Source organism: Chroicocephalus ridibundus, chromosome 4, assembly GCF_963924245.1.
Source record: "Chroicocephalus ridibundus chromosome 4, bChrRid1.1, whole genome shotgun sequence".
Classification (NCBI taxonomy): Eukaryota; Metazoa; Chordata; class Aves; order Charadriiformes; family Laridae; genus Chroicocephalus; species Chroicocephalus ridibundus.
In genome coordinates this window covers 40963771-40990639 of record NC_086287.1, presented here as the reverse complement: position 1 = coordinate 40990639, position 26869 = coordinate 40963771, and the positions used below count along the sequence as shown (strand labels likewise).

Sequence of the window (26869 nt, the reverse complement as noted above, 5' to 3'; positions counted from 1 at the left end):
AAAAAACAGGGTAGGTCAAAAAAGGAACAGGACTCAACAGCCATGGGTTTTACTGTGTAACCATTAGGAACAATCATCATGTATCAGTTGTGATAGTAAGCTGAATTGCAAATGTTTTGCTTAGCAACTGTTGCAAAGGAAAATTGTCAGGCAACAGCAAAATTAGGAATGGTGAGTACGGAAGGCACTCCTTTTAAGAGATGAGCTGTACTCTGACATATTATCTGTGACTAAATGATTTGGCATTTTCTTACACAAACAAGTAAGAATATGAGCATTTATGAATATGCATGAAAGTAAGTTCAATCTCCTAGCTTCATAAATGCTCTTGCTGGCTTTCTGTGTGTGGTAGATATCTCTACACAGCTTCCCAATACAAGGCAGCAGGGTCGAAGCGCTTGACATGGTAGTAACTTCTATGGCTCATCCTTGGGCAACAGTGATGAATTTGAGTGGAAATTGTAACTGAAGAATGGTAGTTGGCTTAGTCATTCGCCATTGTGAAACCATTCCTTTTCCCATACAATAAATGATGTACCTGAGAGGACTGTGACCGATACCATGTTTGATATTTCCCTCCTGTGGAATTGCACCAAGGTTGGTAGTGGTGTGAGCACGAATGCGAATGAGGTACTGGTGTGTCCACTCTGAAGTACATAGCAGGACAGGGCAAAATGATGAGTAACACACTATTATTCTGTCTGCAGAAGTACTTGCTCAAGCAGTGTCGGCTGTGGAGCTGCCTGAATGGAGGATGAATCTACAGTGAAGAAGGCTTTAATTTTGTCGTGTATATTATAGAGAACACTGTGTTTAAAAGGCTCCGTGGAGGGAGCTAATCCAGTGGTCTTCAGGACTAAAGTATGAAATAAGAAATTGGTACTAAGCTAAATGACTGCTTTAAGCACTTACGTTAGGTAATATCTGTTTCCACATGTCTCCTGCCCTTGCTACTGTAATCTTAACAAGGGACTGTCTTAGGAATGGCATATGAGTAGCAGCTGGGTATCAGAATACAAATGCTGTCAGGTAAGAGCACTTTCATTAGGTGCTACTTATTCATGGGAGAAATGATTAAAGGCAAAAGAAACCTACCTTGAACTGGTGCATGAGATGTGCCTCAGAGTGTGCGGGAGTCTTTCTACTAGGTTATCTGTGAGAGGGTGCTTGACACATGTCTTATGGACTCCTTTTTTAGTTGATTATTAAATTCTATGCAAAAATAGATTTTAGAAGTTATGTAAGGAAGAGTCAGGGTACAGCTTAGCTATCTGCCCAGGCTACTTGCCCAGTCTTGGGGTGAAGGTTTTCTTTTTCCGAGTATCCCAGTGTTGCAGTGTGGTTTTATAGTGCTTTCATTGTCCTTCCAGGCCATGGCTCAGTTGGAACCAGGGCCCTGTCTTCTAAATACCTGCCCTTTCTTCCTTGCCTGTCCCAAATGTATAGCATGTGGCAGGGGTGAATCAAGTGTTTTGCTAGGGTGACCACATAGTTCTAGTTCGCATAGTAGGTCTCCAAGATGAGAGCTGCCATGTTGGAACCAGAAGGGTCTGGGAGGAAAACATGTTCATCGAGGCATTAGAATTTTTTGAAATTCTCTTCCCACCTGAGTCCGAGATATTTCTGCAAGTCCTGTCCTTTGCAGTGGAAGGACACTGTAGAGGATGCCCCTCACTGTGGCGGGTCGTGGCAGCTCTGGAATAAGCATTAGTGCCACTTGCTGTGCTGTCATTCTGGCTGCCCTGTATGGATCTCGTGTCCTTCTTTAGCAGGAATCCTCTTTGTTGCAAGCCACAGTAGCTCCCAAATAAAGGTAAAGTCCCTGCTACCTCATCTTCCCCTCAGGTGAAATGTCTTGTGTAAATCATTTGCCTTTCCCTTGGCAGAGACCTCATTTTATCCTTGTCATCAGGTGCAGGAGCCTCTCCAACTTTATTGCCCTGCTGAACTTGTGGGGTTCCAGACATGGTAGCAAGGGGTGCATGTTGCTCTGTTACAGACATAGTGCTGCAGCTGTTGTACTGAATCCCTCCTGTGTCTCTTTCCTTGCTGTGCTGATGAGCACAGTGTGAAACAGGCCCAAGGGATCCTCCATGTCTGCTGGAGGAAGCAGGTGCTGCTGGCAGATACTGGGGAAGCCTGCGCTGTCGTTACTGACTCGCTCATCCTTGCAATTAATAAAAAAAAAAAACAACCCTGTTAAAAAAAAGTGCTCCTTGGATGCGCCTGCTTTTCCAAAGGCTGCACAGTTGGTGGAAGGCAAATGGTGTTTCACAAGAAATGGGTAGGAGGATGTACACAGTCCTGCTGCTGGACCTGTCCCCAGTGCTGCATGGCCGCCAGGGCCTTTGCGGTGTGTGTGAGACCCAGGCTGTCTCCATCCCATGGATACCAGTGGTGCTGTGCTGGCTTGTGCCTCTTTGGCAGCAGTCTCCTCCCTTTCTTCCAGCTCTGGCATGTGTGCTTGGCAGAGCAGCCTGTCAGCCCAGTACAGGGTGCCTCTCTCCCCATGCAAGGCTGGGTGCCCCACCCCTAAATGGGGGACGAGGGCGCTCCTGCTGTGCGTGCTTCCCCCGCCCCCCGCCCCCCCCCCCCCCCCCCCAGGTGCTGGTGGCTCTGCTGCCTCCCACATCTGTCTGCAGTGGTGACTCATCTCTGCCAGCCTTCCTAGGATGGCATGTGCTGCCGTGCCCATCTCGGTCCCACTGCTCTGGTGGGGCAGCACTGGGTGCTGGTCTGTCTGGAAGACGAGGGGATTGCCTCCCTGCTGCCTTCCCTGTCAGTGGGAGCGTGCTCTGCTCTGCAAGCAAGCTGGCTGTCCCTACACCCCATGAATTTATGGGCTTCCTCACAGTAGATTTGTCTCTGTTCACAAAATGGGGAACTTGGCAGGTGTATTTGCTAATACAAGAAGTCAGTTGACTTGTGTCAGGAAGCAGGGTAAGAGTTGAGAGACAAGCCCTGGTAACTAAGACTGCTGAACAGACATCCACATATACATGTTCAGGGGTGTACTGAGTGGGCACAGCCAAAAGAGCCTGCTCAGAAACAGAGACAATGGCTGAGAGTATGGATATGTAAAACACAACTTTGTGGTGCTTGCACATAATACCACACCAGCAAATTACACTCTGAAGGTCTTCAAAGTGATTTTTTTTCTGGGATTGAAAAAAATTACCATGTAGCCTAACTAACCTCAGCTAAACTGAGGTACTGGTAAAGGGCTTAAAAGGTTGTGGGATGATAGAAATGTAGGATGGTCCTGGGGGAGCTCCTTTCCTATTGCTGATTGTGGCAAACATCTCAATGAGTTCAGCTTCTGTCCACTGCTAGCACATTGCTTAGGTCTGTAGGCTTTTCCAAAATGGCCATAGAAAGCTCAAAACTGTCTGAAATTTTATCATGCTCCTGGGTTGAATAATCCCATGCCACTTGCCAAAGAAACTGAGAGATTTTTTTTGATTGTGTTTTTTGTAATGTCATTCAGGAATTATATGGGATTAGCGGTTTCTCTTGTCCCTGAGGGGGGGAAAAACCCTCATTCTGCTGTGCCAGGACCCCAAGGTGATGGACTTCTGTGGTAGCTTGGGACCACTGCTGTAGAGGACCTCTGCATTTTTTCATGTGTCCCCTGTTTTGAAAACTATTAAGTGCACAGATTTAATGGCCATTAATTTGTGCACCAGAGTGTTTCATGTATCAGAGAAAACAAGATGAGCCTGTGTCCTGAAGAGCTGCTAGGTAAAATTAGTGGTTCCAGCTACCCGTGTGCAAGTAGAATGCAGTGGGCATCCTTGTACTTTGTTCCTCCTGACAGGATAGACCACAGATTGTTTCCTGTGGTCAGGAGCCACATCTGAGAATTTTGAGAGCAACGTATGCAAGTTGGGGACCTTGTAGCTAAAATAACATACATTTCAGATGAGATCAGAGCTTACTAGAAAGGAAAAAAAACTAAGGAAGGATATGGGTTAGAGATATGATTGCATGCATACTCAGTTTAGGCAAATAACGTGTTGTGATGGATCACAGTGTTTTTGATGCCCTGTTTTACAGGGGGTGCTGAAGCACTGCACTTTGGAGCAGCTCCGTTCTGTTATCCACCCAAAATAACTATCTTTGTAAGACTATTTCAAAACTTGCAGTACACAAGGTAAAAAGCATCCCATCCTTTGAATGGTTTCACTTCTGCGTATGAGAAGGGCACCTCCCCGTGCTACCCTCAGAGCTGCTATTGTTGGTGGCATTTCTCACTGGTAGTTAATATGCAACCACAATGTCCACAGAAAGTCTAGGTTTCAACAATTATTTCTATGCTTTGACAATGTCTTTTCCAAGACTGGCAAGGGAGGGGCAGGAAAGGGGATATTTACTTTGTATTGCCTTAAAAAAGCTAAACAAACCAACTGTAAGCCACATAGTATTGATCTGACCTTCACCTAAGTCAAACTCCACATAAAATCTGCCATAGATGTATAGAACAATTGCTGCATAATTATATTCTGCTCTTTCCTACTGAACTGTAAAGCAGAAGTAAATTGAACATCTCAGATGATTTAAGGATTTTACTTACAAAAATGTGTTGTTCCTGCTCCCTCATTGTACGGGTTCAGGACCCCACTGTGTTCTGCATGCAGGTGCAGCACAGAGTGGTGTGCAGTTATTGTGATGTCCATAATGGTTGTTCAGCCCATTCCTTCCTCATCTGTACTTGAAATTTTACTTCTACGGTATTGCTGTCCGTTAAGCAGATGAGTTGGTGAACTGTTTGTGGCTCTTTCCCTGTTTTGTCCCAATTTATTTTGAATTAATTTAGGATTCAGTAAGATGTTTGAGTAGTTCCAATACAAGTGAATCCTTGAGGACTTATCACCAGTGATTTTTATTTGTCATTGTGTTACTCACTTGCCTTTGATTAAATCTAGTTTTTCACAGGTAGGCTTTATAAACTAAAATATGTTTTCACCTTACTGATCGTCTTATTTTTCACTATCATTAATAATTACATCAGGTGGTATTTGTGCGTGTATGAAATGTTGCCTAACTCCCTTTGCTTAGTTCTCTCTGTGATCGAGATTGGCCACTTTCTGCTTTAACTTTCTATCTTCTAGCTATTTTGTGTTCCAGGAGAGAATACCCCTCTTGGCCTATGACTGTTTGCTGTTAAAGGATCAATGATGTTATGATAACAGCAAAGTTAGGGAAAATAAGTCAGAAGTCAGGCAACAAAGAGGAAAGGTGCAAACTGCATGCTTGTTTCTGGAAGTGTAGGAAGACGGACTTCGTTAGTTCTGCTGCTTTCTGAATGGCTTGTTATCGAAGAATAAATAGATTAATATTTGACTTTGGGGGTGAGGCATTAATTTTCAAGAAGAGCTGAAACCAAGTAAAAATTTAATACAACAGTATGTAGGAAAGGGTGCACTAACATTATTTTGTATCTTTCAAGAATGGCACATTGCCTTTTACATTACTAGTGATTTGTTTGAGTTGCCAAGGAAAGCCGATGTTTAGCAGTGCTAGGAGGCAAAGGCACCTTCCTGGAAAAAAAGCCCTACTGATAACCAAAGCAACTGTGGGCTTTGATAGCCCAACAAAAGGGAGGGATAATGGGGACACATCCTCAATAATGTTTCAATTTGTGATTTTAATGGTTAGCCGTGATCACTTAAAGCCTTCATTAGAAAGATGATGTTGATTTAATGCCTTAGTTCAGCTGTACTATGGTAGCTGACCCATTTGAGTGTGATGGTGGTAATGCAGGTGGAGCCCGTTGTCTGGAGGGACAGTACTTCAAGGGTGTCCTCCTCCATTGCCCTCTGTGGTAAGACCTAGATGTCCTTAACTAATAGATTTCCATTACTCTGCCTGGGAGGTGAAACTTGTGATAGGGTACTCATTTTAGTCACGTGGCATAGAAGACCTAGTGGATTGCTCTTTGCACCACAATTAAACTAGCTTCTTGGCAGGACTTTCTTTGTGTTGATTAGAACTGGTACAATTTTTGAAAGCAAAGTGTGGTCTTTGTCACACATCAGGTGGGAATTAAGCTCCTGTGTTGATTCTGTCACATATCTATCTCTTCAGAAGATGGAAGACCTGGAGTAGGATATACCTAAGGGATGGAGAAACTTTTCTCGAGCTCGCACCTGGCTTGAAAGAAGACTTTGGACCTAGCAATGGAGCTGCTGTGGTTCAGGCACACATTCCTTCTTGCTGCACCTCTTGGTGGAGTAGCAGTGTTCAGCAGGGGGGCAGGGTAGAGTTGTCTTAAAAACTGTGGCTGAGGGTTTTTTTGAGCCTACTGTTTTGTTAAAGCTGTAAAAACAGCTTTTGGAAAACATTGTTACCCAGTGTGCAATTACACTGATGCTTGTATGCTGCTTCTGCACTGGATGGTGTGCAATTAGCTCTGCGTACTGCAATGTTCAGCAGCCCATCGCACGTCAGGCTGCCTTTAACTCTTTTGCTCTTACAGCTTTGCAAATCTTCAGCCCAGGAATCCTTGCCTCAATTTAGATGTAGCCATGCTGCAATGCTGAAATGTGATGATGTGTCCTGTTGATGAAGTTGGTAGTGTGTGCTACAGCGTGACACCCAACTTCCAAAGTATATCTTGCATGGCACATCTTCCTTCTTCCCTCAGCTTGGAAGAACCTGAGTAAATGGGGAGATGGCACTGCATTAATCCATTAGCATTTATGTGGCCAGAGCAATGAGTAGTGCTTTCATGCCATGATTTCACCTGCAAGATTCCCTTTGAGCCCAGGTGAATGGGCATAGAAGCAATAAGGGCTCCTGGTGCAGTGGTTAGAAAGCCTTCAAGGCTTCATGATGAACACGTGCTTCCCAGGGTGGCTGCAGCGCGTGGAGGGCTGCCGAGGTCTTCATTAAATTCAGACAAGTGGGATAGAGATGAAGAGCAGCACACAGGCCCTTTAAGAACGAATTGGCAAAAGAAGAGCTCAGTATTTAAATTTAGTGCAGACGAAGAGGGAAAAAAATTCCCTACAGCATCTGGTTTATATTACTGCTCTCTGCTTCAGTAGAGGGTGTGTTTACAGTGAAGCTCTCTGGTGCGTAGTGAGGGGGGTGCTCAAGCTGTTCCATTCTGGGGGGCTCTGAGCTCAGGTTATGCCTTGCAGCTACCCCTGTGTCCTCCCTTTGGCTTCCTTAACTACTCCTGTCTTGGCTGTTGAGCAGAGCGGAGGGGTGTCCTGTTGGGTCCGAGGTGTCTGAACATAGCACTCCCATCTTCTAGGACTCTCCAACAATGCTCACTGTCCTGGCTGCTTCCCGTTTTGCTCAGCCTAGAAGTGGAGGCACATAGCCCCCTGATTATGAGTTTATGTTGATGTGTGACTGATGGCTACCTACAGAGACTATAAAGCTGCTGATGCATCTGTGTCCTGGATGCTTTAATGCTTTGAACAGAGCCAGGCACTTCTGACTTGTTCTAAATGCAAGGTTGAAGCTCAGCGTGGGAGGTGGATAGAGCAGGAAGATGGCAGGGTTTTAGTTGTGGTGAAATTTCTCATCTCTGCGTGTGTGTGTTTTCTTTATTAAAGTGTGGTTTGTGGTCCCTGAGCAGTTTCAGCAGAGCTGAGCGCCAAAAGGAAACATGAACATTGGTGGAGCGAGCCACTGGTCAGAAAGTAGCAGAGCTTTGCACAGGTTGTGCTTTGCACAGGTCTATGGTAGACCATGTAAATGCTCCCTTCTACTGGTAGCTTGTGCATCCTGCAGTGTACCTCCTTCAGGACTGGCTGCACCTCTGGTCATGTATGCTGTAAAAATACAAGTGTTGGACTCAGCAGTGAGCTCCTGTGCTCTGTTTGGCAGGCAGGGAGGTTAAAAATTCTCCTGAGTTCAGTAATAATATAAATGTATTGCAAGATTTCATCATGTTCAAGTATAAAATACGCAGTTTTAGACCTAGAGCTGTGAAAAAATAATTCCTAGCCCACGGGGCTAGTGATCATTTTGTGTCTGCTATTTGAAACTTTTGGGAATAGATGCCATATGCTTCCAGGCAGAAGGAAGAAGAATGGAAAATTCTGGATTTGTGTTCATGTATAATACAGATTTTTTTCATATGGTCGTTCTCTCCAGCTGCTGCTGGACTGAAGCCTGTTGCCACTACTGCCAGACTGAGATTAAAGCTCACAAGACAAATAAACTCTTCCCCCAGCTATTTTTGCAATTTCCCTTATCTAAGAAAACGCAAAACTAGTCCCCACCTCCGCTTTTTCTTCCTCCTGTCCCAGGTCAAGTCAGAAGCAGTTCGCATCTTGCAATTTTCATCATTTCTTCTCTTTAAACAGCAGCAAAGGCAAATAATAATTAATCTTTGCCTGAGCCCGTTCAAATCTGTTCCCTCCGGGTATCAGTCATCCTTTATAACTGGATGCATCTCCCTACAGATGAATCAAAAGTTTAAACCCTGTTCTTGCCTCTCTGCCATCCTCTTCCAACCAACCACCATCTTTCAAATTGCTGTCTTCATTTCTCAGTGACCGTCTTCCTAGAGGCAGCCTGCTAGCAGAAGAGAGAAAAAGCCTTTTCTACATGTAGGAACTGCACTGTTGTTGGCAAAACTGGCAGCACTGTGTGTGTGTGCATGCCTTGTTTTCTTGATGATGCTTTGGAAAACACTGGTACCTGGGGGGATATCCTTCTCAAACCGTTAGAAATGTTCTTTGACCAAAAACATGTATACTCTTAACTGTAGTATTGCAGCTTTTTTTTTTTTTTTAAGTGAAAGGTGTGTGTTTTCCATGGAGGGAAAGCAATATTGGGGTGATTTTGGTTTTGTTTTGTCTTTTTTTTTTTTGTTTGGGTTTTTTTAACAAAAAAAGACAAATACCAGAAATCCCCAAACCCCAATATTTTGACCAGTTTCCTTTCCCTTCTGCAAAATACAGTTGGGCATGTAGCTAATAGTTCAGTTGTATCTGTGGGGTAGTTTCCAAAGGGAATTGCATCTCCCATGATTTGTACCACCCATGATTTGCACCCATCAGACTCCTGTAAAGTACCATCTTACTTGGTAGCTTTTTCTGGAAGATGCCTTTAAATGAGTTCCTGCACAGCAGAAGAAAATGGGAGCATGAGGGATCTGAACTACAGCTCCTGAAAGACATCACAACTCCACTGTTGAAGCAAAATCCTGCAACTCGTGGCAAAATACTTATATGCGCCCTTGCTGAAAATAGGTCCTTTTCTGTAGAGCAGGATGTCTCTGACTCACTCTAGCCAATATCTCAAATTGTCAGAGCTATCCTGAAACTTGCTCACTTTTCTAAAAAGGGTGAAATTGTAGCTATAGATTGGGAACACTCACTATTTAGCAAGAATATAGCTGGGAGTATGGTTGGGATTGAAAAGGAACTACAGAAAGGAAGGGAAAATCCTCACAACTTAAGTAATGTAGAAATGTGTAAAAATAAATAAATAAATAAAAAATTAACTTTCTTTCTGGTGGGATTTTACTCTTCTTCCACCTTCTCTCTTTCCCAAGTTATTTGCGTTGATGCACAGCAACTTGGGACATTTGGCATGGCAAATGAGAATTGTCCCAATCCTCTTTATTCCAGCCTAAAGCTGGTCAAAAAAATATGGGTATATGGCTCTTTTTATTGAAAATAGCTAAGACACCATTAACTCCAAGGTGTATTCCTTTTCCTTGATGAAAATACCTGATTTTTCTCCTTGAATCTCTCTTCCAGTCCTCTTCCCTTCTGAAAGCTCTTCCTTAGGGAAAACATTGAGGTTTTTTCCTTTCATCCCTTAACTGGGATTGCTGAGCTTTGGAAACAGTGCTAGCGTTCTTATACCCAGTACGATGCCTTCTCTGGCCCACTGAAGAATGCACCTTTTATACCAATGGCCTTTCCTATAAATGGAAAGGCTCTTGGTATGTGCAGAGCACAGTGAAAAAAAACCTAGTGCTGGCAGTCAACGTCCAGTTTACATCATTCATCCTCTCTTGTGGTGAGCTCTTTGACCTCATCTCCTAGAAATGAGCAAATGCAAGAATGTGAACGTGTCTGTGGCTGGGACTTAAATCACACTCTGTCCTCAGCCATTGGAGCTGCTACAGCTCCAGCTCCTGCCTTCAGATTATTCATACGCTTTCCTGACTGCCCCATGTGCCAAGAAAATTTCCCCAGCCAGATACAGTAATGTGGTGTTACTAATCTAGGTTATATTTGGGCTTGTTGCATCTTTCTAGAGGGTGACTGAGGAACAGAGCATGACTTTTACAGAAGGTGGTCTTGGGCTGGTCCTTAGGTCCTCACCAGTCAGTGGGGATGTCTGTTTACCCAGGGCATCGATGCTGGGACTTGCCTCCCTGCCATCCCCTTGTGCTCTGTCTCTCAGAGAACGTTGTTTGAAGCCTCCAGCTCTTTGAGGCGGAAAAGGAGAAACAGCAAACACTTCCTGATGAGCTGAACTGGCTGGTAGCAGTGTTTTACTCCCAGTTCTTTTTGCAGTGTGTTTCCCTCTGTGTTCCCATAGGTTTTTCTGTCATCAGGATGGTGAAAATCTTGCTGCTAGGTTTAAAAAGAGATCAAATTTTTCCCATTAGTATCTGGCAAAGTCTTCTCCCTGTCTGCTTTTAAATAATGCAGCAGCTCCTTATGGCTCCTTTGGACTTGGTTGGAGTCACCAGACTCTTTCTGTCGTTCTGCCACTGTCCCCCACAGCGCAGGGCCTGATCCCAACCCCCTGCAGTCAGTGGAAACATTCTCCTTGGTAGCCTTTGGGTCAAGTCCAGAAAGTTTGCTGACTCTGTTTCCCGGGCTTTACCTAGGGCAGCTATTCTTACAGGTTGAACACCCTCCCGAAGTATTGCAGATCCCTGGTGCATGTGTCTTTAAGCCTCACTTCCTATTTTTCCTTTTCATGAAAGTTTTGGAAAATTAGATTGTAAAACTGTAGCGCAAGCTTTTTAAAGAATAGATGATACCAATAGATACTAGCTCAGAGCTACTGTGCTACCTAGAACTGAAACTGCCTTTGCTAATGGTTCAGGTTGAATAAAAGATCAAAGGAAAAAAACAAAAACCTTGAATGTTTCTCTTTCTCTTTTAATCCTTCATATCAGTCCCACATCTGACTTCTTTTAAAGAGAGTTTCTTGCTTTGATAAACTGCATAAATAGTTTCAAGACAAACAAAATAATTAAGGTCAAAGTAGATAAAAATATGAGGTTTTGGTCATGAGATCAAGAAAGTCTTTAAAGACTACATCCCCTTAAAGTTAGATCATATTCAGCTTGGATTCCCAGTCCAGCGTCTTGGTGGCCATGGGCAGGGCAAAGGAGCATGAGGTTGGAGCAAAGACAGCAAACTGGGGGAAGCAGAGAAGTGCTGTGCTGTCCTCACCCAGGTGATATGGTGGGTGAGCCAGCATTGCCTCCATGGCTCTTAATGCAGTTGCTGCTCTCTTGGGGTGTCTGAAACACTGAACCACAGCAGTCTGGAACAAAGCTCCTGCTGTAATTAACCTCTATCAGTTGGGTTTTTTTTTGTTTTGTTTTTTTTTTTTTAATCTTCTGCTTTTTTTTTTCTTACTTTACTTTAGGATCTCCATCCTGGTCTGAACACGCATGCTGGGAAGACCTGACCTAATCTCACCTGCTTCTTTGCTCCACTGTAGTACTGAGCCTCAGTTCCTATGCTTGCTATGTACTAATCTTTGCAGGGGGGCTGTGCCCTGGACCCCTGGTATAGCTCCTAAATCAGATAGCCCTTACCAAGCTGTGTTTTCCTACCGCTGCTGCTTCTGGTACCTTGGCTCAGATACTCAGACACCTCTACACTGGTTTTCACTGTGCTGTCCAGGTGTACCCATAGACTTGGCATGGATCCATCAAAGCACGCTTCAAGTACCAGTCAGGGGTATATATCCTGGGTGCAGATGTGAGATCCCATCACTTGCAGTGCATGTGGTGGTAAGGTGGTGTTAGAAACTTGCAATGACATGCAGATGCCTTAGGGGCCATGAGGATGCTCACTAATTAAACCACTCCTTGGGCTGTGATGCACACTGAGAAATAGCTTGTTACTCAGTGCTAGTGTAGACAGTTTAAATCCTGTTTTATTCTAGCTCTTAGATGACACATTCATGCCTCAGCAAGGAATATATCTTAAGATCCCAGAAAAGACCATCTTCATAATCTCACCACCCACAGTAGCTTTAGCACTTTCAGTGTCCAATTAAAAATAAGTCACGATGCAATTCAATTTTAAATATGACCGTTACATTAATAAATACCCTTCCCTACAACCAGAGGACACACAGACACTGATATATATGAATTTGTGTTGTTCTAGGTGTTTCATGTGCTGGGTATTTAAACTATAAGTGAAAACACTATTGAACGTACAGCTGTACAAACATGTGCGCCCACCTAAGAGTTACATCGTGGAAAGAGAGATGCCTGTGGTCAACTCCCAGTAGTTCACAGAGCATCTCATCATCTTGACACTGCTCGTAGTAGTGGACACGCTAGCAAGCTGGTGTCACAGTAAGGACCTACTCTTCATACATGAGAAGATGCAGATTGTGGCACCACCCCTGTCATCTGGCTTGCTTCACAGGGATAACAGCAGTAAAAAGTGACAACTCTGCTGCTCTGTGTGTGTGAATGAAAGGAACACATCTGCTTTTAGGGGTAGATAGAGGAGCGGCTCCACTTCTTCATAGTCTCTGTGTTGGTCTGTGTTCTGGGGGTGGAGGTGGGAGAGAGAGAGGGTGCCAGGGTGGTCGCTCTTAGAGTTTCTGAGGCTCAGTTCCGTATTTTACCTTTTAGGAGACATTTACTGCTCATGTGGGTTAGCAGTGGGACTTTTTTCATAGTGCCTTTATGTAAACATTCAATATCTTGCCTATACCCAGACGAGTTAAATCCTTTCATCCAACAATAAATGTGATATTACCTAGTCTGACCTGACATTTCATTTCCCTCTGGAATAGCTGGTGAATTTCCCGTCCAGCTCCCGCACGGGCTCTCAATTATCTTATGTCTGAGTAACACAACATCCTTTTTTTCTGACCTCTATGAAGCAATGCAATCATACTCAACCAAACAGCTGCAGCGATAATTTTTGTCACCCATCACTTATAAACAGGCCCTTCAGTTCAAGTCTCTCCAGTAGCACCCCTTTCTTCACCTTGTTAAATATGAGGTACCTGCCTTTGTTTTCAAGGCCTCATGTTGTCTCTCCCATTCTTCTTATCCCTCTGCTGTGAGATGTCAGTTCTCGCCTCTATCAGCCCCTGATGCCAAATGTCTGCTCGTTACATTTTCAAACAAATGCTTTCTTGCTCTTGTTTGTACCGCCTCTCTCACTTAGGAGTAGCCTGCTATAGACAGCCACAGTTTTGTTGTTTCCCCTCCAGTTAGGCTGTCAGCAGCAACTGCGTGGACCAAGCTAGAGCAAATTGCACCGTGGCAGCAGGATGTAGCTTTTGAGAACAAGGTGATGGCACCAAACATTAGTGTGTGTGAGGGTGTCAGTCCTGTGGTCTTGCACAGGAGGCTCCTGTTCAGACACAGGTATGTAGCTTGTAGGAATTGTGAGCTATTTGTAGCTTTTTTTTTTTTTCAAATAGTGTCCATCTTTTTTTGGATTAAATCTCTTTTTAGTTTACTATGATCTTGGTAGAGAACCTGACGAGAGGTAGGTTGTGGATGCGTTGAGACCGCTGCCAAGCGCCCTGAATGACACTGCCCTCATCTCTGAGTCTCATATTGGAAGTGCTTTGGAGCACAGAGCAGCTTTTCTCCCTGTGTAGTCTGCCTAGTCCCTAGCACAGTCAGGTTCCTACCAATCTTCATGGCCCTTACTTCTTTGATAATACATGTGCATCACAGTCATCTTGTCCCAGGAGCTATTTTCTTAATTTTGGAAAATCTCATATCAAGTGAATGATTTTAACAATTGCAGACCTTGTTCAAAAGGAGAATCCTCTGGAGCTGTGATGCATTTCACAGCTGCAGATAAGCATGAGAGCTCTGAGCATTGACAACACATTAAGTCAGGGACAGTGATGATGGCCAAGGGGAGAAGTGTATCTAAAAGTATCTTCTTCCTGTACATTTTAACTAAGAGTTTGTGTCATCAGTGATGGGAGCAAAGCCCAAATACATAGTACATCCATGCCATGTAGCCTTCAGAAATTCTGATGGATACAGGTATCTTTTCTGATTCCTTGCACTTTGTCAAAGAGCTCTTAGGCTTTGTGCCAAACACCACTTTGGAGTCCCTTTCTCACTAGAAATGCAGCTATAGTTTCTTTTAGCCAGGATGCTTGCTATTATCCCTTAGAAAACCAGCTTATTTCAAGTTTTTTCTGCCTTCCAGAGCTGCAGAGTCACTAAAGTTCTGCAGCTGAAAAGCCCGAAGCAATGCTTTGTTTTAATTTTGCAGCATCCATAAGGAGCAGTGGGCAAATACATTAAGTTGTTTCAATTATTCAACCTGTTTACTTAGCTCTGTATTTGGAAAGTGGGGATAAATGAAGCTCTAACTTCCTCTTCCTCCCTTACGCTTCATGAGCAAAGTAAACAGCTAAAGAGGAGCCACAGAAAAAGCAACACGTGTGAGTCCTCCAAGGAAGCTGGAGGAAGCAGCTCCTTAGGGCAGCAGCATGCAAGATGGACGCAAGGCTCTGGGTAGTCCTAAATGTCTCTGAACTTACACTGCAGAAGGGCTTTCAGCCAGATCAGCTCCTGCACTGCTGGCTTTCTGGACTTCGTATAAACTGATAGGTGCCCCCACCCCATGAAAGCAGAAGCACAAGACAAATCTTCAGCACAGCAGTGGCATTTGCATCTGCCTGTGTAGCAAAGTGAATCCACTGGAGGGAGGGCACCTCCCTGCCCTGCTTCCACTTGAAAGAAGTCCTGTGCCCTTCTCCTGTGCTCTCAGACAAGCCGTGGCTGGAGTGGATCCACGTGTCCTGATTTGTGTTACAGAGCCAAGCATTCTCTGTCTTCCCCCGCAGCCTTCTCCTGGGACTGAGTGGGTGACACCTTACCATGAAACCAGTACTGGGTCTGGATAAATCCTCCAAGAGAGTTTGACTGGGCAGTGAGATGTGAAGTGCATGCCTGCCATCAGGGACATAAGGCTGCTCATGAAGGTTTTCATCCTGGTGTCCTGGCCCAGTCCTGCTCTGGACAGTTGGATTTCAGCCTCCATGAATCAAACAGTCTTTCTTTCAGTGGCTTGTTGCCACTTTTCAGTCCATAAATAGTTGCATCCTGGTGCTCAGTAAAATGATTGCTCCCAGTATATCTTCAAATGCTATAAAGCATTTGGGAAGCTCAGCATATAAAGTGCAGAGACAAGCTCTGTTTAATTTTTGTTATGAGAGAGCTTGAAGCAAGTTGACATTTATGAGCTGATTTCATAGGAGAGAGAAGAGCATAACGAAGAGTCTTGCTAATCTGAGCTTCACAATAAACTCTAAAAGACCATACTTCTAGCCAGTTGATCTCCTTGCACAGTTTTTTTGCATGGTTTTTGCATGTCTGAAGACTTCTTGTAAGTTTCTAGCTATTAGTGCTCCCTGGTAACTCTGGGATAAAGAGAGCTTTTATTTTAATGATCTGAAATGCCAGACGACTCATTGATTTAATGGTCAGTAGCTTTCAAATGCCAGAAGCAGATTCTTCCTAAAATGGTGCAGCTCTGTAGCAGAAATGGAGTTAAAGACTCCAGAAGCAGAAATGTAGAGAACAAATATTTACCCTGTGTTGGACGGGAAGTGCACTAGATTGAGATTTCTGCCCTCGCTAATTTAGCCTGTTGTTAGCTAATAAAAGGGATTGTTCTGACTCCAAAGCAGTTAATACCATGCCACAGGAAAACTAGTGTGAAAGGGACTCTGGCTTTTTCTTTTTTGTACTGTCTTCTAGGAGAGGAAAATTAAAATTGTGCAAGACAGACAACTGTAATCCACTGAGCAAAAATAAACTCCTACACTGAATTTACTTGCACTTCTTGCAAGTGATGTGCTGATTCATTGCCATTGTCCAAAAAGATTAATTGATTGTCAGGAGGGTTTATTTTCCCTATGCAACAGTTCCTAGCTCCTCTGGACAAGGAGACGCTTTGGTAGTGAACTTCATGTTCCCAGTGGGATCCAGCCTGGCTTATGCAGTTATGGTTAGGGCTGGGGCTCTTACTGCTGTAGTGTTGTTCTCATCCTGAGCTGTAGAGACTGGTTTTGGGAAGTGGCTAAGAAGCAGTGACTGAGCTCTGTGTTTCCAAGTTGCAAGGGCTGTACCCTGGAGTTGGGAAATGCAAGTAAACTTACAGTTTTCCTTTTCACCCTCAGTAATTCCTTATGCAGCCACCAAACGGTTCTTTAGGTGTATGCTGGTAACACAGACAATGTAATGATACCTCCTGTTTTCAGGATGTAGTACTTCAGAAGCAGCGGGGGCTATATTTTATCTTTCAACCATGCTTGGAACTCAGCAGCTGCAATTAAACCAGAACAGGATATTACCACTGATGCCAGTGGTACTAAACTCCTTTTGTGAGGGTGGTGAAATAGCGCTACGAGTGTCTGTAATGATTCTATCTGAATATGCGTTTAATTCCTTTGGTCTTTCTAAGAGAATTGGCCAACTCCATTGGAAAGTAATGCTCCTCATTGTGCGGTGTTGGTCTCATTGACCATCATACCTGTAATTTAGAGGTCAGGCTGCTGATAGCATAACTCTTCAACACAAACCAAGCTCTTTGAACCACCCCAGTGTCCTAGAGGATGGGCTTAGTAAAGGCTGAAAGGGTTTATCAAATGCCTTTCTTATTTTCAAAATTGTTAGGTGACTTCAAATGCAAACCAATGTGCAGTGGAGGTGTTTCAGGTTAGAAGATGAAACTGGAAGGTATGGCAAATGGTGGCTGATCTCTTAATTTCGTGTTCAAACAAAAGGCACTTTGAGTGGCTTCCTGGACTTGCAATGAGGTTTGTGTAGAGGATCTCCAATCCCTAGAGCTCCTCTGCAGGGAGAGGACAGCCATTTGTGAGTGTTTTTGGGCATCCTAGCAGACATCCAAGCATGACAAGGAGTAAACCAAGAGGTGTAATATTCACAAGTGAGGGCTGTAGGGCTGCAGTTCCTCCATAACAGCTGAAACCCACTAATATATATGTGTATAAAGCTGTCACTTGCAACCTGTGGGCACAGAAACTATTACACAGAAACTATTCAGTGGGCCAGGAGACTGTTTTGGCTTATCTGATCACAGTTGTAGTTCCTGAAGGGCCCTTTCAGTGCCCAGCTTTCTTCACTAGGGTAGTTGGTGTGATCTGTCTTGTCCAGCCGTGGCCTTTCTTATTCCAAGGTGTTGACAGGATCGCTTTGTAATTACTCCCTAATTAACTGAGCACCTCTTTGTCAGCTTATACCACAGCCTTTGGCAGGAAAAGAAGCTGCAACCAAGCCTGTCTTTTGAGTCTGTGTTGAGTGCGGGGAGGGTGACAAGGAGCCACCCACAAGACCCCAGCGATTCTTCCAAGTGCTTTAAAGTGTGAAAGGAGGATTTGGAGAAGGGAGTACCACAGAAACTGTCAGAGAGCAATAGCACCAGGAAGGGGAAAATCACACGAGCCCCTGGGGGTGAATGCTGGTGACGAATTAGTGCTGAGTGCGGGGAAACTTGACTGGGTGGCTGAGGTTTGTTTCATGGCCTTCCCAGCCTTGCAGTCTAAAATCCTCTGATTAATAAGCTAATGATGGCCTAGTCTGTATGTTCAAGGAACGAGAGGCAGATTTGTGGTGACTGTGGGTTAGCATCCTCCTTACTTTGATACAGTATATTCAGCTCTCAGACTACTAAGGTGGGAAGGATCCCATTTTCGGGCAGCTGGAACTGCTTTATTAGCAATTCTATTGCTTAAAAAAAACCTGTGTGTGCAGCAGTTTTCTGCCTGCTCTTAATAAACTATTAGTCATTATTAGGTGAGTGTCTCAGTCGTTGTTCCAGATAATTTCATTTAAATAAAATTTCTTGCAGAGTGGAATCTGATGTAGAATTTGTTGCAAGAATTAGTGGATCTGTCTCAGCAGTCCTGTAACATATGGCATTGTAGTAAGCAGGCGCCATGGAGTTTGCTTTCAGGCCAAGCAGGGAATGCAGCCTGGCTGTGCAGTCAGAAGCCCAGGTGCACTGCTCTGAACGTGTGACTAGCAGAAGAGCAACGCTTGCAGCTGGGTAAACTGATTTTGTTTTCCAGCTGTGCACGATGTATTGTTTGAATATCCTGCTTTCTTTTCTGGTGAATGGAAAGGGAGTCTTCCTGTCACTTCCCCTACAACACTAGAAGAAAGCCTGGGCTAGCACCCATAGCTTTCAGCCTGTTCAAGACCTCACTTTGCAGAGCACGTGTGCAGACAGCATAAAACTGTGCTTTGTGTGCTAGCAATTCCATCCCCTTCTTAACAGGAGCCAAACCTTTGTGGACACATCTCAACAGCAGAGCTGTGTTGAAATACTTGCTTAAAATTCATCCCCCAGCATAAACGCAAGGAAGGGAGGGTGCCTTGGTGGCCGTGAATGCCGCCTCCCTTTGAGCACGGTGGTGGTGTTCTGGCGAGGCAGTGCTCCAGTGAATTCTTTCTTTGCTTGCTTAAGCCAGAGCTTTCTCCTGTCAGGAAGGAGGCAAGCAGCACTGCTCTGTCTCAGTTACAGCTTCTCCAGGGTTGTTACACAAATATGGCAGTCCCTTGGCTGTGTCATAAAGTTTACACTCACCCATGGAAAGCAGGGCTGCATGGAAGAGTGATTTAGCAAGGAGAGAAGCAAAGAGCATCTGGAAAGGTCAGATAAAGCTGGAGTGTCACTGTTGCAGCCACAAAGAGATAAAACTGCCCATTTATTTTTTTTAATATCTGTCACTTACACGGTTGTGGTAGCTTCAACATTTACATTGCTAAAATTGCTCAGTGGCTGAAGTGCCTTCTGACTGTTTTCTTGCAGCAAAGAGCTCTCTAGGTCTGCTCTCAGCGGTGTCACAGCACTGCTGTTTTTCAAGCAGAAGCATTCTTTAAATGTAAAAATGTTGACTTACTCTCCTACTTCCCCAGGTTTCGGGAACATTTCCTCAGCCACTTCAGTAGCAGAGAGGTACTGAATTTGGAAAGGATAGTGTGAAGAGGAAAGGTTATTTGCTTCAGAATCAAAAGCAAAAGTTAGGGAAGTGCAAAGAGTACCGGAGAGTTCATGTGTGCATGCACGTGTAATGCAGGGAGAACCAAAGGTAGGTTTGCAGATGGCAGGACTGGGAGAGACCTGGAAGGAGCTAGCTGAAGATGGTATCTCATTAGAGCTTTGGCTGCAGGACCTCCAGCAGTCACCTGGCTGTTGTTTTTTCTTAATTCATGCCACTCGTGCCTGGGCAAGGGTTGATACAGTGAACTCTGAGAAGCAGGGACCCTTCGTGTTGTGTCAGAAGAAAGGTGTGCGTGCCTGTTAAAACAGGTATGCAGGTAGGCTTGTAGAGGTTACCCCAGCAGTAAACCTGCCTCATGTGCTGAGGCAGCAGAGCAGTTAATCATATTTGCTTGCTATTCTTTTTATGAGCTGGCAGGTTATATTGTGGTAGAATATGAAGGTCCCATTGTTTGTACAGCACACAAATAGCAAGAGTTGATCCCAGTGTCAGGGATCTTGCTGATGTATCTGGGGTGTAAAAAAAAAAAAAAAAAAAATCATAGCTAGATGGGAGCAGGGGATGCTCAGAGCAATGATGAGAAATGCATACATGTACATGCAAATGCACGCGTGCTCCTTCATTGGGCATCCTCCATTGCGAACCCTGAACAAGAGGGAGACTGGCAGGGGGGTCCTAGTGATCTGTTGTGTCCAAAAACGAAATACAGTACAATGTATGGAAAGATCCAAGGGGCAAGAAACACGGCTCTCTTTGCACCTCTTCTGCAGTTACCACAGAAAATTTATGGTGTGAGATTTGTATAAAGAAAATCCAGTTGATGGTATGTTTTTGTGCTATTATTTAACTGTGAGTAGTTTTCCAGCTCTGTGAAATTTCCGTAAACCTCAAGATTAACAGAGTATTTGTTTCCCCATCTTGGGACAGGGAGTTAGAGGTAAGCAGGAGAATAATCTCCAGCCTTCTGCGTCTGCAGGCAGCAAGGAAGCACATCTGCTGCCTCAGAGCAATGATTTGAGTTCATGACAGAGGAGACAGTGCTTGCCACCTGGCAGTGCTTTTCTGCCCTTCAGACTGGGGTGCGCCTCACCTCACCCCAGCAAACACAGGTGGGTTTTTTTGTTGGTTTTTTTTTTTTGTATGACTGCTCCCAGGGCCGGGCCTGTGCCAGAAAGACGGCTGGCTGCTCTCAGCAGCCTTTTCTGTTTGTTTGATGGTGACAGACAGCACAGCAGGGCTTAGTGGCTGCCCTGAGACGATTGTCACTGCTAGCTGTGACTCAGGGCAAGGGGAGGAGCGACTGTGTTGCCCAGAGGATGGATGGGGCGAGTGGGTGGTTTCAGTAGGTTTCCTAGAATAACAAAAAGGATTCTGTGCAGATGCATGAAGCCAAGTCGGTAAAAATGGCTCCAAACAAGACTGCCAGGACTGCAAGACCCCAGCGGACAGCAAAAATTTCAGCTCTCCCTTCCCTTACTCCTGCTGACTTTTCTGCCACACTTCTCCAGCATTCTCCTATCTGTCTGTCAAATTTCCTTCCAATTTGCTACTTTGAAGTAAGAAGATAGTTTGTTTACTTCTGTGCAGTATATGCAGCAAATGTAACATAAAGCTATTTTCTTATTATTATGTTTTGGTGGATGTTGCTCTGGGTTGGCCTGTGAAGAATATAGTTTGTGAATCCCATTACAATTATTAAAAGCATTCATAATCCTGATTTCTTGTAAAATGGCTTAATGCATCGGCGGTTTGTTGCTGTTCCCATACGCTGTTGTGCTCCTTATGGTGTTATGCTTATTGGAGTTCATGCAGCAACTCAAGGGTGCCTTGAGAAAATGTCTACGCATCTGGGAGTTGTCTAGTGCGAACTGTGTATGCTTTGTCTATTAACCCTTCACGGTGCATGTCCTTGAGGAGCTGAGGTGTCAACTCTGCCAGTGATGGCCAATGTCAGTGTTTTGCAGAGTCGTCTCACTCTGCATGATGTGGTGGAGATGGCTCCATCAGAAGAAGCAGGAGTGCTGAATCTGTGACTTACTTTTCCACCAAGCCCTAGATGACTCTTGCAGCAATAAAAATACTCTCACTGGTCTGGTTATCCCGCCAGGCTTTATAATAATGCAAAGTTTAGAAGGTTTGCTTTTTATTTAGTCTGTGTTTCTTAGAAATGTAGACCTGGTCACCCTTTTCCATCCTCAAAATTTGCAGAGAGATGCCCAGTTAAGGTATACTGGGAGTATTCATGTTTTAAAGCAGAACTTTCTGACCTGCTTTGGGCTGATAGAAAACAAAACTGAAGTGGCTTCAGAGAATTCATAGAAGAAATAGAAGTGCAGCCTGGTGGCCTGAGAGTTAGATCTCAGACATCCTCCTCAATTCCACGTGGATTTTGTAATGTGGCCCAGGGCCAGTCACTAGCTCTAGGTATCTTGCTTTGTCTGCTCTCCAAATACAAGAAGGAGGTTCATGGACATCCACAACCTTGCTGACATAACTTGCTCTCATACTTTGATATGTGATGATGATGTAGCATTTGAAAGCATCTCTGCTTTCATTTGCCTCTCTGGAGGAGTGAAGGAACCTGGCTGCAAAAGGGGAGCTGAATGAATGAACCTCTTCTCATGTTATACAGTGCAGGCAGTAGAATGAAGAAAGTAGTGCCAAAAGGATGTACTTCAGGATGCAGGTCCCATTTTCAAATAACACTGCTCTTACTTGGAAAAAAAAAAAAAAAAAAACAACAAAAAACACTTTTATTTCTCTGGGGAATAACAATAAAAAGCAATAAAAGGTGCTTAATGACTTACTCTTTTTTTTAAAAGCTTTCAAATCTGGAAGGAAACCAGGCCATCTTGAAAAAAAGAGATCCCAGACTTTCACAATACATGCATCTGTCCAAAGGGCCATTGCCATGAAAGTATTTACAGCTGCACTGTTATCCTGCTCCATCCCACAGCCCTGGCGGAGAGCAAGGCCAGAGCACAGCAGTGGGAAGCTCGGCAGCTGTTGAGCTATGTTTTTTCCAAGGAAAGATTCTGCTATGCTATTTGTAGTCGTGTAAGCACGAATGTGGGCAGGTTAGTAGAGGAAGCCCAGCTTCCAGACAAATAAGAACAAGCCCTGATGCTCTTTGCCATTTGGGGTAAACTATCTTTTGAAATCCTGTGCGTGGTTTAAGCAGTGGTGAAGCATTTCTAAAATTTTGGCATGCTGTGCTTCGGTATCAGCTGAGTCCTTTCTGCTGTGGTTCCCATACAGCCTAAGATGGCATGACTGCTGTGGTCCACTCCACCTTCCTGCTTGTCCCATGTATGCCCAATTTTCTCTTCCAGAGACTTGTTAGACTGCTGAACTGCCTCCATGCACTACTAAGCAGAAGACTAGCCTTACCAAAGCAAGTAAACAGTTCTTTGCTGGGTCAGTGAGTTGAATTGGCTCTGGGAGCACATCTGGGAGAGGGAAGGAAGAAAGACCTCCTTTCCTTGTGGTAGCACTGAGCTTTTGGAGCCGCTCATTTTTTTAGTAACCTCACCCTTCTATTTAAAGAGTGATTGAGGGGTTATCAGTTTGTACAAAGGAAAGGGTTTACTTTGTATCCTTATTCAAACACTGTGAAACACATTCATTAGCACTTGAACAAACTTGTCTGCCTTAAAAGAACTAGTTGCTACCATTTACTCTTCAAACAGTACTCTTGTGTCAAACAGCTTCTGCATCTCCAGGTTGGGCTCTTTGATTCACCTATTTGAGACCATGTCACACTGAGGTTTCTGAGGTGTTTTATATTTGCTTATTGTGTTTTGACCATTGAATGGTAGCACTTACAGACCCATTCACATGGTGCTCTTTTGAGATAATCCCTACTATCACATCTCTTGGGTGAGGTGGTCTCTTCCCCTTCAGTGCTCCACATGGCCATTGTTCAGAACATGGGCTGACAGATTGCAACCACAGAAAATGTGTCTTGTCATCAGTTGTGGTGAAATTCATTTCTCTTATATGAGAGATCCTCTTATTCTGACCACTTGAGGTCAGAAAGCGTTTCCAAGAAGAGTTTTGTTTAGCCTGAATGCCGCTGGCTGTGTTGCAGTTTGGACCTCAGTCTCTCCCGCACTTCAAACTCATATTATTACTCCAGTGGTGGTGCATAATATCCCTAATTACAGAGTGACTGTGATTTCTATCATTGAGGTGGCTGCAGTGATCCTTCTGCCAGAGGCTTTCAAATAGTGGGAGTTTGGGACTGTGCTAGGCAGTAGTGTTGCTAAGTAATGCTTACTTTTATCCTTTCTGTGGCCCCCACTTCTGCTGAGACAGGTGATAGCATTGTTATTCAGAAAGCATTTGCTCTTCCACACGAGGGGGGAGAGAAGGTGGGACAGTGATGAAGGGGAGGGAGGTCTGCTTAGCAGCGAGCTGGTGAGAACAAAGGCAGCAGGAGGCACACTACTGGGATGTGGCTGAGGAGCTCGGCACGCTGTCCCTCAGTGTGTGTCTAAGGGCTGCAGTGTTTGCTGGGGATGGATTAGGCCAGAGGCAGTTGGCCATAGACGAATGGTCCTTATTTTCTCAAGCACCTGTCTAGAGGTGGGAAGATCTGGAATTCTGTTTTCTGTTCTCCTTCATGTTATGTTGTGTCATCTAACACCACTGGAGTCCTTAGCAATCTGAGCACTTAGCATGCCTTAAAATCAGTTTCAAAGTATTCTAAACCAAACACAAAATGTAGGGGCCTCTCCAGAAAATCAGACATGCTGGAGCCATGAAGTGAATGTCTCTCTCAGACTCCCTCTGTTGTGAGAACACCCTGCAACTTCTTTGGATATTTAAGCACTAATGATTGTGCTCCACAAGGGCAACAGGTGGGAAGATGATGACCTAACCAGCATTTGAATCTGTGTCATGGTACCTAGCAGCACTGCATTGGTTCTGAACTGTTGTTTGGCTTTTGGGAAGATTACTGACTGCTTTTTTTTTTTCCTCTTTCTTTCTTTCCTGTGTTTTAGACGTTTACAGCATGGTGTAACTCTCACCTCCGCAAGGCTGGGACACAGATTGAGAACATAGAGGAAGATTTCAGGGATGGCCTCAAACTCATGTTACTTCTGGAAGTCATTTCAGGTGAGAGAGGTTCTGTGTGGTGCTCTCAAGTGTCCTGAGCATCTCCATTCAGAAATCTGTCCTCCCCCTTTCTCTCAGAATAGGGACAGCAAGGGCTGCAATGCTGCAGATTTTGATGGAATATAAGAACAGCTGCTTTCTGATTCAGAACAAATTCCTCCCTAACGAATATCTTGTCTCCAGCAGTGACCATTAATGTGCTTTTGGAATGTAGTCCAAGCCCCATGGCCTGTGCAAGCTGCCCGTTGCATTCCTGTTCCTGCCTCTCGGCTTTCCTCTGCCCGTCAGGAATGCACAGCCTCCTGTGAAGACTCAGGCAACAGCTCTTACTGCTTGGCAGGGCTGATGAAGCAGCTCTGGGAAGAGTGTGGGAAGGCTGCACTGGCAAATCATACCAAAGCCACATGACAGTGGGAATAGGATAGAAGTTATTGGAAGAGGGGAGTCAAACCAGTAAATCTTCTGTGTTGCTCAGTTTCAGCTGTGACTGAAGTTTTTCCATTCTAGTTTCAATCTGAGCTCAGCGCTCAAGCCTTCAGGGGGAAAAAAAAATCCCAAAGAAAAGCAAAATCCCAGAAAACCCAGTCTGAAATGAAAATAGTGGCATGAACAAGTTAGATCAGATTTGTTTTCACTCCCTATCACAAATGTCCCACTACTTGACAGATATCTCCCAGGGATTATTTCATATAAACAGTAATCCCTATTCATGTGCTGATGAAATAAATACCTTAGTAAAGTATTATGGGAGGCATCGAGGGGGGATAAGACTGTATGTATGAAACTGGGGTTGTATGCTCATGGACTTTCGTTTGACGGATTCTGAGCCAGTAATAGCAACCCAGTGACTTGCACTCTTGACCTTCTTGGTGCATTTTCCAATAAAATTGCCATGATAAAAGCACTCAGACTGCCTTCTCTCTGCCCCTCCTTTCCTTTCATTCCCTTCCCTTCTCCTTTGCCAGCTGCTGCAAAGTGCTGTCGGTATATGTGTTTTCAGAATTTATGAATATAGGATAAAACCTCAGAGTTTTTGCCCATGCTTGTGGTTTGGAGGGATCAGAGTTCAAAATATTATCAGAACTTTGTGGCATGCGCATTGCTTCTGCAGGGCCTGTGAGAAACATGGTAGCAGAGTCCTATTAATTTATTTTCTGTATTTATGTTCCCTTGCGGAGGAGGTGCTGCAGCCTGGAATCTGGGGCAGATGGGCCTTGATGGCTTAGTTTCTAATCGCTGAACTGGAAGATAGGGAAGAGAAGCATGAAAGGGGAGGGTGGGTGAGGCTTGGTGCTAGAGCAGGGGGTCTCATACCTTACACTGCCTGATTTTCTTGCCTCATTTCCCAATCTTCCTCTCCTGTTGTCCCTTTGGGAGGCCACTGGCAGGTCCTCTTGGACCCCTCTCAGTTTGGGAAGAAGATAAAAGCTTTTGAGTGCACTGGTGGAGTGGGCACAGCATTTCCCCATCCACTGCAGAGCGACTCTGTGCCCACAGCCTGTTGCTCGATGACCAGTGGCCAAAGGCACGGCAAACTGCCATGGGCTGCATCCCACCAGAGGCCACGGTCCTTCACACACTAAGGACTGAGCATCCTTTCCTTAGAGCCAGCAAAAGCTCTCCTAGGTACAGCATCAAAAGAGAAGAAATTTAGCACAGTGGGTTTTTTCCACATTTCATTTCCATCATTGGCGGTTCCATTTCCAGTTGTGAGCCCTGCTGCTCTTTTGGAGCCTCCTTGCAGCTGTTGGCCCCACTTAGTAGCCCCTTTGGCCCATAGTTGGGGAAGCAGCAGCCCAACCCAAGAGCAGTGCTGGGGTAAGGAGTCTCCTGCTGGTTGGCAAGGGCTTGCATGTGTGTTCCTGCCATGGTTCCCACTGATCATTTGCCAAAAGGGTGAGTCTCCGGATGACTCTTAGCCCTCCAGTTCCAGCTTCTGGCCTTTCCTTTCAGTTCTTGGCTCACTTTACATCTTCCTCTTCCCATGTTTTGGTGGACTACAGTGCTGCTGACAGGAATTTGGCGTGGCCAGGGTTGTTCTGTGGCAGGCTGATCTTTTCATCTCACCCAGAGGGCGATGGCCATAAGAGCCTTCAGCCGTGAGAGTGCTCAGCTTGGCTGGCCAAGAGCCATGCAGAGCCAAGCCCTGCCTCCCACCTGGCTGCCTGACTGGGTTGTGTGAGAGTGAGGGAGCACTATCTACCTCTGCCCCCGCTGCAGCAGTGGCTGCTGCCATGCTGCTGTGGGAGGAGGGATGGAAGGGAAGCTGCTGGAGACCCTAGGGTGGGAGAGGGACCATGTCGCTGGGGTTGTGGGAAATCTGTTTCAGGGCAGACCCTCCTGTGTGTCCTTGGTGACACGTTGCTGCCTAACTAGGGCAGGTAGGAAGCAGTTTTCCTATCCGACGCGACTTCCCAAAATATGGGAAGCAGTGGTGTTCTGCAAGAGGAGAGCCCCTCAGTTTTACTCGGCCCGGTATTTTCTGGTGGTGAGCTGTGGTGCTGCTGATGGGTCCCCTTCCAGCCCAGTCGGAGGCCTTCAGTCC

At 44.9% G+C, this 26869-nt stretch overlaps 1 protein-coding gene across 5 annotated transcripts in view; it reads left to right on the top strand.

The window, feature by feature from the left end:
* Positions 1–26869, top strand: part of ACTN1 (actinin alpha 1) — a 92309-nt gene that overhangs the window by 20136 nt on the left and 45304 nt on the right. For all 5 annotated transcript variants that reach the window (XM_063331633.1, XM_063331631.1, XM_063331632.1 and 2 more), the window contains exon 2: positions 24210–24324. In XM_063331633.1, the coding sequence (XP_063187703.1) occupies positions 24210–24324 (115 nt within the window). The remainder of the gene's footprint in view (positions 1–24209; positions 24325–26869) is intronic.